The sequence below is a fragment of the Mycetomoellerius zeteki genome, unplaced genomic scaffold, assembly GCF_001594055.1.
Source record: "Mycetomoellerius zeteki isolate Tzet28-1 unplaced genomic scaffold, Tzet1.0 scaffold126, whole genome shotgun sequence".
Classification (NCBI taxonomy): domain Eukaryota; kingdom Metazoa; phylum Arthropoda; class Insecta; order Hymenoptera; family Formicidae; genus Mycetomoellerius; species Mycetomoellerius zeteki.
Genome location: NW_017256190.1, coordinates 84,954 through 97,540, shown reverse-complemented (window position 1 = coordinate 97,540; position 12,587 = coordinate 84,954). Strand labels below are relative to the sequence as shown.

Genomic DNA, 12,587 nt, shown 5'->3' with positions numbered 1-12,587 from the left:
TAAATTAAAAAAGAATTTGCAGAATATAAATTTTGGTTTTATATCTAGTAAAGATTAGTCAGGAAATTATTCGAAGGATTATGTAAGAGATTAACTAAACAGCTCTCTACGATGCGATAGGTAATCGCCGTTAAATAAACAAAAACCCGCTAGTGGCTTTATCGATATGACTCGTTGTATGTATGGGTAATTAATGGTTTGCATGTGTATGTTAAAGTTTGTAGTTCTCTTCAGTCGAAGACGCGGAAGATCTGTTACAGATGCTCGCGTTGTAGAATTGAAGGAAGCGCGCCGATAACGAGCGGAAGCCTAGTTTGACCAAGTCAAAGGCCGAATAAAATCTTTCAACATGAAATGATAGTCATTTCAAGTGCAAAAAAGTCTGAAGAAAATTGAAAGAGGACTTTCTTTGGTAGACAATTTTTAAAACAATTTTTAAATTGTTTTAATTTTGATCGCCACATTTTTAAACTATGAGAGCTATAACGTGGTTGCTTCTCATTATCGCTACCATCCCTTCGGGCAAATGCAACCTCGTCATGGATTTTTTGCACAGCGTATTTCAGGGAGGAAGGGTAAGTTGTTGTATATATTAATTAAAACTCGTCAATTTTTGTTCTCAATTGAGAAATGAAATTGTGTAGGTTTTTTAAATAAGTTTTGAGCTACAGAATAACAAAAAAGTTAATTAACCAATATTCCATAAACATGAAGGGTAAATAATAAAACGTGAATGAAGTCAGTAAATAAGCATAGATTTTTGCCATAAAAATATAATGATCGTTTTTAATATTTTAATTCTGAAAAACCTTAAATACATTGTTACCGCGCGCACATGCCGGGTAGGCCTGGATAACGATTATGTAACTTTTTCCTTAGGGTAGAAACATGAAAATTTTTTGTATGTACACTGCCGTCGAAAAGTTTCCGGACATGGAACTTAAAATTGCATAATATTCAGGTCACCGTAATTCGATAAAAAAATCATTGCAGACAAAAAAATAAAACAGCATTGTAAAGCTTGAAACTTATACTTTAGCATGCTTTTTATTTTTTTGTCTGCAATGATTTTTTTATCGAATTACGGTGACCTGAATATTATGCAATTTTAAATTCCATGTCCGGAAACTTTCATGTCCGAAAAGTTTCCGGACATGGAACTTAAAATTGCATAATACGACGTGTATATACAGGGTGTCCCATTTAACCTGAAATATCGAAATAACTCAAAAAATACGAATTGGACGACATAATAACCAAAATAAAAGTTGTTCCTGTCGAAGAGAGCCGTCGAATGATATCAAAATCGACTTCGCCCCCGCCCCCCTGGGGGTGGGGTGGAGGGCAACTTTTGAATGTCAAACGGGAACCCCCATTTTTTATTACAGATTCGGATTCTCCATGGAAAAATAAGTAAGTTTTATTCGAAACTTTTTTTTCGATTCGTGGCAGATGGCGCTGTAAACGATGAAAACGAAAGAAAGTAGGAGTAACGAAAGATTGAGACTGGGCATTGGATATAACAATTTTTGAGAAAAGTATCCAACGAATCAAACTCCCCTCGCCTCTCACCTTCGGGGTGCTTGTTTTCGGTGAGTCCCCTCGCCTCTCACCTTCGGGGTGCTTGTTTTCGGTGAGTCCCCTCGCCTCTCACCTTCGGGGTGCTTGTTTTAGCGGGCCAATTTAAGATGCGTGCAGGCATTCCGAAATGTTCGGAGTCGCACATTACGAAACTTTATTCGCGATTTATAAATTTACTTTAGAAATAATTTCTCGCTATCAACATCCTGCGAATGTGGCCAATGCCCTTGTCTAAAATTAATCGTTTTAATACTCAAGTCAATTTTTGTGTTGAAATTCATCGTTTGTTTCACTAATTGTTTACTTTGTTGTGAAGTAAAAAAACCGTAAAAATAAAAAGGTCTCTCTACTTAGGAGAGGTGCTTAATTAATTATTGACAACTGTTTCATGACGCCCAATTGTTTTTAATTTTGCATCATGGATTATCTTACTGTAGAAGAAAACTCCTAAGTAGAGAGACCTTTTTATTTTTACGGTTTTTTTACTTCACAACAAAGTAAACAATTAGTGAAACAAACGGTGAATTTCAACACAAAAATTGACTTGAGTATTAAAACGATTAATTTTAGACAAGGGCATTGGCCACATTCGCAGGATGTTGATAGCGAGAAATTATTTCTAAAGTAAATTTATAAATCGCGAATAAAGTTTCGTAATGTGCGACTCCGAACATTTCGGAATGCCTGCACGCATCTTAAATTGGCCCGCTAAAACAAGCACCCCGAAGGTGAGAGGCGAGGGGACTCACCGAAAACAAGCACCCCGAAGGTGAGAGGCGAGGGGACTCACCGAAAACAAGCACCCCGAAGGTGAGAGGCGAGGGGAGTTTGATTCGTTGGATACTTTTCTCAAAAATTGTTATATCCAATGCCCAGTCTCAATCTTTCGTTACTCCTACTTTCTTTCGTTTTCATCGTTTACAGCGCCATCTGCCACGAATCGAAAAAAAAGTTTCGAATAAAACTTACTTATTTTTCCATGGAGAATCCGAATCTGTAATAAAAAATGGGGGTTCCCGTTTGACATTCAAAAGTTGCCCTCCACCCCACCCCCAGGGGGGCGGGGGCGAAGTCGATTTTGATATCATTCGACGGCTCTCTTCGACAGGAACAACTTTTATTTTGGTTATTATGTCGTCCAATTCGTATTTTTTGAGTTATTTCGATATTTCAGGTTAAATGGGACACCCTGTATATATATATATATATATATACACACATACACTGCCGTCGAAAAGTTTCCGGACATGGAACTTAAAATTGCATAATATTCAGGTCACCGTAATTCGATAAAAAAATCATTGCAGACAAAAAAATAAAAAGCAAGAAACTATACGTCGTACATATATATTATACATACATACATACATAAAAATCTTCACTTTTCACGTTCCCGTTCTAAAGAAAAAAATTACATAATCGCTATCCCAAGCGGGTTGGTTCAAATATTTGGCTACTAGAAGTGTGAAGAGCGCGGTTTTAGAACAACCATCTTTGACGTTTGGCGTTTTGCCGTTTCCGAATCTACATTACGTTCTGTAATATAAGTATTGATGAATGAAGTTCGTATTAAACGAATTTCCTTCCGTAAAACGGTATCTCTTTAATCTCGAATAAAAGTGCGAGCGTTGAGCGGAAATCTGAATTTGCTCTCCGAACGTAACAATATGACATTTTGTTGTGATAAAGTTGAAATAGACAAGGAAATAAACGTACGACAACTCAAAGGATATAAAATGAGAATTTCAGATATGCATTTTGCACGTCGTTTTCCCGCCTTCTAACTCTAGACTCTAAGTGCGTTCAGATTAAAAGCATCAAGCGAGCAGTAAAAATTAATAAGCGAGGCGATACGGGTAGTGGTGTAAAAAATATTTTTTACGCTACTTCCTGTGTCGCCTCGCTTATTGATTTTTACTGCTCGCTGCTTGATGCTTCCATTATACTGAATGCATCCTTGTAGTCTATCTCAATTTCAGACTTATAAATCTTTAAACTGAAATCAGAAACTTCGATCTCATACGATTAAACTGTAGATATACAGGGTATATCTGAAATAACACTCACTAATCATACAGTGCTATTCCTAATAAAATTACTTTTACGGATAAAATAAATGGATAAAATATAAGACAATTTTGAAATATCTTTCGGTGTTTTTTGTGAAATATCTTGAAGATGTTTTTTAAAGAACTGTTAAAGTCATAAAGATATCTTAAAGTCTTATACGTCGATTTTAGACATTTTGTTCATTGAGTGATTAAAAAAAAGAATATTGCGAAAATTGAAAAATGGTAGAGGACTTTTTGACTCAGCTTTTATTAGGAATAGCACTGTATATAATAATATGTAGTTAATGGGCGTTATTATACTCTGTATAAATCCCAATCCATTAATGACAATTTAATGCAATTGTAATTAATCTTTGCTGTCCACTCATACCATCGATATCAGCGTTACTCGATGTACAAGAGAAGTTGCGCGATGGGATTTTGCATGTCATTTGACCCTAAAAGAATCGATTCGAATTCTGTATATTACAAGCTCCGAGCTATTTGAGTTCTTCGTGCTCCCGGGCTGAACGCTCGTTCGTTCGATCGATCATGTCACCCCTCCGCGGTACATGTCGACTAAAGCTGATGTTGACGGTATGGAATTAACTACTCTTATATGACTATATTTATGTCGAAATCAATAACATTAATAGAATATAAATCGAGCCGGATAAACAAGTCGTCGACATGAAATATCAATTTTATCTGTATAATTTACTGCATAATCGCATTATATTATAAAAAAATGTATACTATTTTTTTCCGCTTGGGAGCGGAAAATCGACGACTTTTATCCGTTCTCCTACTTTTTTCTTCTTTTCAAGTTATTTTTTTGAATTAATCATAATACGCATTTTTATATTGATAAATAATTTTGTTTATAGAACTGAAAAATGTACTTAAAAACTTGCATATAAGTATTATTAAATACCAAAATTTACTTTAATTAAAAATAAGATTCTTTCTCTTATTTGATATTCCACTTATAATAAAATAATTTTGTATTATGCAAAAAAGAAAAAATTTTATACAAATAAAAAGAACATTAAAGTTATGCGAAATGTATAAATAAGCGGATGTAAATTTATATAGCAGAGTCATGTGAGAAAAGAAATTTATTTCCAGTAATGTTAATTTTTGTGTAAACAGAAGTGCCCTGGTAGAAATTGCAGTTTGACTGAACACCCAGTCAATTACTACCTAGTACTATTGATTTCTCTTTATAATACAAAATATTGCGTAGCAACTGGGCAAAATTAGTTAAAGCAGTTTTACTAGGCAATATCTGCGTCAATTCTTTACAAGAGATTTTGTATCAATACTAAAAAAATAATTGTCCATTTTTCGACCATTTTTAATATAATAGTTATGCAGTGCTCATGTCCACGTATAACATATATATTGTCGATACGTCTCGTACGGAATATACTTATTTTTCTGTTATATAATATTATACTTATATTTATATTTATGTTTATATTTATATTTATACTTATATTTATATTTATATTTATACATATATATTTATATTATATATATATATTTATATTTATATTTTTATACAATATTATACTTATATTATGCTTATATTTATCTGTTATACTTATTTTTCTGTTATAAAATTGTGTAATTAAATATGTGTGAAAGTCATAAATAAATATGTGTAAACGCATACAAAAATATAGAGCGAAGAAGAAGAAAACTTGGAAAATTTAGACAGAATTTTATAGCATGTACTATCATAAAGATTTCAAAGGTTAGAAGCACCAAATATCAAAGATTAGAAGTATTAACGAATGAGTAACAGTTACACAGAAATGAAATATATGTGAGTAGTGAAGAATGAATTTTAATAAATTTATTAGGATATACACACAATGAAAAGCATTGATAATAAGAATAGAGAACAACACAGACAATAGACTTCAACCTACTAGAAACTGAAATCGCTATACTATGTACAGCGATTTCAGTTTGATTGAAATTTTATATCGCCTATTGTTATCTTACTACTTACACAGAAAAAAATTTGCAGATTTTAAATAAATATTTACTCCAATAATACTAACGAAATATTTACTAAATATAAACATATATTTATTCGATTTAAACGTAATTGTTTTATTTTGAATAAATATTTATTTACTATAATAAATATTTCGATAGTACTATTAGAGTAAATATTTATTAATAAAATCTACAAATTTTTTTTCAGTGTAGTAACTGTATTCAGATTTTGCACTTCTTTATTGTGTAGTAACTGTGAAAAAAACGTGATTGGTATTCTGAACAGTTTTGCTATTCAATTTCTAGACAAAAGTCAGTACAACTCCCTAATAACCAATCGTAAACTGCGTTAAATTTCTACCAGGGTGAGAGCGGTCTTGCAATTGTTTACAAATTCTGTTAGCCTAGCTGACGGGCAAAGGTATGTTATCACAAAAAGATTACCGAAAATATTTTAGCATGCAGGAGGCCTCTGTACACATCCGTATTATACGAGAAATCGTACGTGATTTGCGAGGCAAATATCGATTGGACGCACTTGATGCGCTCTGATGCACATAAAAAATGTCGTATACAGCTTGACGTTGAAACTGTGTGTTTAATATGAATAATCTTTCGCCTATAGTGCTAACCGTGCTAAATTATATATATATATATATATATAACTTCAGTATATATGTCGTTACGAGACGCAGTGGAATGTAAATCGAAGAAAGCAAGAGTGATACGTGTCGAATGTTAAATGCGCTAATCAACATCAATTTAAATGACAGAAGAAATCGCTGGTGAGCCGGGTTAAACCGCTAAGTCTTCAATATATTTTATTATTGGGAAAAACGTGTATTTTATAATTTGAAGTATATGCATTTCACATTTTATACCAAATGGAACCAATATACAATGGCTTTGATGTACGCAACAGTGCTTAAACGGCCACCCGAATTCGTCAAAAGTCACGCATTTTACCTTGACGCTTTGTCATGCTCGTCACATGCACGCGCACACACACATACACACACACACACACACACACACACACACACACACACACACACACAGATTGGTAGAATATTTTCACATATAAATAATAAATAATACAATGCGATTATTCATATGAAACAAAATACTCACCTCGCGCTAATTTTAGAAATGTATACAACAATCATTTTTGAAAATTATTCTGCAACACGATATTGTTGTTCGAGTACTGTCGGTGCAATAAATATTTATTAAATTATTACATAAATATTGCCAATTAAAAATCAATTACAATGTAAAGAGGCAATTTAATGTTACGTAAAGCCAGTAGGTGCGAACGTAATTCGAAAAAAAAAATGCTTTGCATTCCGAGCAATTGAGGAGAAAGGCTGGAACATTTTCTTTCATCGGTTTTGTGACGCGCACTTCTGTCACATAGCGGATGTATTTTTTTTTAAACACATTTGAATTGTTATAAACTATTTCGATACACTCGACGTTACACTCTCTTCACTACTCTTCAAACTTCAAATCTATATATATTTCGAAATGAAAAAGATGCAAAGTAAATGTCACTGTCCTTTCCTTCATTTAAATTCAATACGTAACAGATATTAGGAATTCATAGTGTAGTAAAACTAAACACTTACATTTTGTTGTGATGTTAAAAATATTATTAATTAATAAATTATTTTAAAATACAAATTAACTAAAACGTACCATAATGGAATCGTGAAAATATTTTATATGTAATGATAGAAAATGATTGATGTCTTAAACGCTTGAACAAACAAGTCTTAAGCTAATCTTCAAGTAGATTATCTTAAGAAGCCATGAATGTATTATGCCTTTCTTGGCCGCAGCACGCTATAATTGCGACAGATTACATGTATACATGTATCAGTCAGGATCAGTTATGATCTCAATCGCGACGCGATGTGACGCAGTTCCGTATAGTACTGATAATACGCAGTTAACGCAGCTTACAAAGCCTAATTAACAAGCGTTAACGAGCGCTTGCAATACGTATAATCGCTCTGCACGTATAGTCGGTTTGCACGTGTAATCGCTTTGATACTGTTATGCTACTTGTGGATTAGAAATTGAAGGGAACAAGAACGTAAATAATGTGTCGAATGCTAAATGCGCTAATTGACATCGATTGAAACGTTCTGTCAAAAATGTCGCAGGCGAAAAGACTTATATTGTCTCAAGAATATATTTTTAATACTGCCGACGGCACACGATGTTCGTTTTTCTACTTGATTGCTAACTGGATTAGAATCTTGCCATTATATTGGCTGCGGTGCTGACAGTAGCATTACATCTAATGTAACGCATTTGATTGGAGGGTGCATGATGCACATTAATCCTCGGACAGCAGACGATGTGATACTCGCATGCATGGCGGACGCAGGATCAAAAGTGAAGCAAGAATGAAACGTTTATTTCGAAACGTTTGAAGAACAGTTTTTTATTATAATATGTAGAAGGAGAAATAAAAGCACACATTTATCATAGAAACAAATATCTATTTATTCATTTTGTTCACAGTTGAAAAACAACTCTAACTCGCGGGTCTCGTGAAACCCTGCGTTCGCCGACGGAAGGTTAAAGCCGTCGTACACAAAATGACGTAAAGATATGTTTATAAATAAACACAGAAATCGATTAAATCGTGAAATACTCAATACATTTTACTGTACTATTAGGTAAAATATATATTTCATAATTCGAAATATTTGCATTTTATTTTTATCTCACTCAAATAAATCAGTGTACAACGGGTTTAATATGCACCAGTGCGCATTAATGCTTTCAATCGAATTCATCATTATATATACAGGGTGTTTGGAAAGTAATAAAAAATCTTTCGCATAAAGGCAGAATGAACTAAATTGAGAAGAAAAGTCCTCTACCATTTTACAATTTTCGCAATGATTTTCGCAAAACAAGATATTAATTAAAAGAAATTGGAAAGAATAAGGGCAATAGGAGTCAGGCGCAGAAAACGTCGCGCAAATAATACACCCATAGATAAAACTTCTTTATTCTATTAAACGCGCTTACATGTTTCGGCTCACTTTTGAGCCTTCTTAAGAAGGTGAAAATTGTAAAATGGTAGGATTTTTCTTCTCAGTTTAGTCCATTCTGCTTCTATGCGAAAGATTTTTCATTATTTTCCAAACACTTTGTATACTTGCAAAAAATTAAAGTCAAGTTGCGATAACCAAACGGTAAATCGTGTTTGCAAATTGCGCAAAACTTAAATTACCAAAGCGAGCATCTAATGATAAGTATCATTTTAATGAAGATTTCATGTAATTGTCTATTGCGGTTAGAGTGGCATGAAAATAGCTGCTTCTTTCTTTATTGTAGAAGAAATTATAAACTATAACCGCTTGCCCGCGCATCTTATAAAAAAGTACGATTAATTGTGAAATCGTGTACTTTTATGTCAGTGTTGTACAGATTTCGTTTGATAAGTCGGATCGAAAGAAAATAACGAGTATATACCCAGCGATGAGTTGTCGGATGAGGTTTAATGGAGCGGCGGAACGTTAATTCATATGAACGTGTTTTATTCCCCTTGGCTGTCAGTTAAGCTCCATATGGATTGTATACTAACGAGCAGAATGTTCTCGTGCTTACATTAAAGAACGGTTTGTTATCTAAACGATCGTTTCATTATTTCTGCGAGCAAGAAATTCTGGAAACAAACAAGCGGAGATACGTACGCGAGTTCGATCGTCCTCAAGCGTAACAATACATAACAATTTTTACGTTCTGTTCCGAAACATTTCCACATTGTCAGTGTTATTATGATCCATAAGCAAATATTAGTTTTAATTAAATTAAATTAAGATACATTTAAATACGATAAAATTTATATGAACACTTTCGCGTGAAATATGTATATAAATAAGGAAGTGCAAATCATTTAAATCGTGTTTCATTCCCCTCGGCATTTCCAAGTCCGATATGGATTGTATATTAACGAGCAGGAGCCTCGTGTCCTTCTGCTTGCCTTACATTAAAGAGCGATAGTTTCGTTATCTAAACGATCGTTTCATTATTTCTGTGGGTCTGGAAGTAAACAAGCGGGGACACGTATATGAGTTTGATCGTCCCTGGGTGTAACAATACATAAAAATTTTTACGTTCTGCTCCGAAACATTTCCACATTATCTGTGTTATTATGTCCATAAGCAAATATTAATTTTAATTTAATTTAATTGAGATACATTTAAATACGATAAAATTTATATGAACACTTTCGCGTGAAATATGTACATAAATAGTGCGAATCATTCAAATCACTAATTTTTTTAGGACAAAATGGGAATTTCATATCCAGCACAGTATGACGGTGTACGAAAGCAATCGATAATTCCTGATAATGTCCCGTTTCCTTGCAATGTGCATCGTGGCAGGTACAGCTATATGTAATTGAAATTAATAAAAAAATTTTGAAAGCGTAATATATCTGCTTTAAAATTAATAATCATTCTTTATATGTCTCTCTCTCTCTCTCTCTCTCTCTCTCTCCTCTTTCTTCTTATCGATAATTACATATTCTACAAAATATGTAATTATATACAGAATATGTAATTAATACAGACACGCCTCCATTTACGATGAGGTGACGTTCCAAGACTTCGTCGTAAATAGACGCATATCTATATTTTGTCGATTGGAAGTCCAATTAATTGTGTAAATCTTCTTTTAAAAAAAATTTTTTTTTGTACCGATGTATTAACGCAGTCCTGTCTAAAACTCAGTTGATGAATCGAAATGCTTCTATCTCTCCGCCGTGTCGTTACGGCTGATGTGTCAAAATACTTCCACCTCTTCTTCTTCTTTTCTGGTCAATAGATTTCCAATCTTATGGAGATCGAAGTAACACGCTTCTAATTTCACTGGGCTGGAAAAGACTGTCAAATCGGTGCATGTCTTTAATATAGTTCCTCATTGTTTTCCATATGTTGATGAGAAAGGAGCACCTCTTATCAAAGCTCGTTTATCAAAGCTTATAATTCATCTTGAGCACGATAGATGAACTTAAAGACATTATTTATAATTCCACGATCAAAACTCGTCATTATATATTCAAATGGAAAAGGGGACATTAACTGGGATGAAAAGGGGTTGCGTTACGTGTATATACTGGAGGTTTGATCAACTTAAATGTTTTACTGTTCATCCAAGCGTATTCCGCTGTGATTCAGATGATCAGACTGGTCAAATTGTGTAAAACCTCTGAAAATGAGATTGTAATGGAGTGTAAAGCCCCCACTGGCATCTTCCTCGCATCCATCTCTCCGCTCGCGCCGTTTTAATAGAGCGAGATGGCGGAGAGATGGAAGTATCGACTCGCGAGCTTCGGGCAGATCTATGTAAAGTGTAAATGGTATAAATACGATAAAATAACTGTACTTATTTGCAATTAACAGTTGCAAATTGGCGCTAGCTTTTTATATCAAATCTTTTTTGTGCAGGTATACTTGGCGTTGGCTTCTTTATCTTTTCTTATTAAATCATTCGGTAAAAACAAGTAATTTACTTTTTCATAGAACTTTTTATAATTAGTTACCTATATCCAGAATGGCTAGTATATATAATACAAATATTATTATTTAAAAAAAGAAAAACAATATGACTATTTACGCCAGTGCAGTGCTGAGATTTACTTGCACATTTCGACTGATTATCGGCATTTAGACTGCGCGCGGGTTGATGAGATAAGAAGCAGGAACCAAACTGAAAATCCGCCGAAATATGCAAGTAAATCCCAGCACTGGTGTAAATAGTCATATTATTTTTCTTTTTGTTTAAATATCTAATAATATTTGTATCATATACATATCAGCCATTTTGGATGTAAATAATTATAAAGTTCTGTGAAAAAGAAAATTAATACTCGTTTTTATCATCGCAGATTGATTTACTAAAAAAAAAAATTAAAAAATGCCAAATATACATGTCATTCACATAAAAAAAAGATTCAATATAAAAAGCTAGAGTCAATTTGCAGTTGTCAATCAAATAGTTATGGTATTTATATACTATTTTACCTTTACACAGAAGTATTGATTTTCGAAAGCTCAGGGACCAAAATACTAGCACCTCGTTGCACGCGCCGTCGCGGCAGAGTCGAAACGCACTACAACCTGCTGCGCCGTCTCACTCTGTCGAAACGAGGTGGAAGGGTTTACCCAGCTCATCAGCCGAGACGTTGCCAAGAGGTGCAAGCATTCAGATTGATCGCTCAGCCGAGTATTGAACACTGCGTTAATACAGCAGAACAAAAAAACTTTTTTTTAAAAAAAGGAATAAAGCGTGAAGTAGAATTTTCTTGAAAAATAAAAACTATTGCATTAAATAAAAAATAATTTGCTAAATAATTTGGTACTTTTATTATTAATGATTCCAAAAAATGTCACGTAAACTTCTGTTTCGTGCATTAAGGTCCTTGTCAATACCAAACAATGTGCACCGATTAAGACCAGGTGACATCGATATAGTAGGTGGTCTCGGTGATTCTTTAATCGCCGGAAGTGGCGCATTGGAAGAATTTGCTGTAGGAACCTTTATCGAAGCGCGCGGAGTCAGTTGGTGTGTCGGTGGTCAGGGAGATTGGAGACGATTTTTCACCCTTCCAAATGTTTTAAAGGTATATAATATCAGAAACATCTGAAGACTGTCTCATTGCATCGATCTCTCATCATGTATCGTTTCATCAAGATACATTCAGAGAAAAAAATAGTAACTGTAACATAAAAATGATAACTATACATGTAATTATCATTTAATATAATATACATATGCATATATTGTATATAAACATATAAATCATATCGTTATCATATAATTGTACTTAACATTACCATTTTTAAAGTTACTATCATTGCTTTTCTCCGGCGTTTTCCTCAAGTACTTTCGAGGATCGTATCATGCTTGTCGGCC

General features: G+C 33.6%; 1 protein-coding gene across 1 annotated transcript in view; it reads left to right on the top strand.

The window, feature by feature from the left end:
• The first annotated feature begins 448 nt into the window (after nt 1-448).
• The window catches only part of LOC108731407 (phospholipase B1, membrane-associated), a 31,806-nt gene continuing 19,667 nt past the window's right edge, over nt 449-12,587 (top strand). Inside the window, exons 1-3 of the mRNA XM_018461735.1 lie at nt 449-575; nt 9,954-10,054; nt 12,090-12,294. Coding sequence (XP_018317237.1) covers nt 474-575; nt 9,954-10,054; nt 12,090-12,294 — 408 coding nt within the window. The 5' untranslated portion in view covers nt 449-473. The remainder of the gene's footprint in view (nt 576-9,953; nt 10,055-12,089; nt 12,295-12,587) is intronic.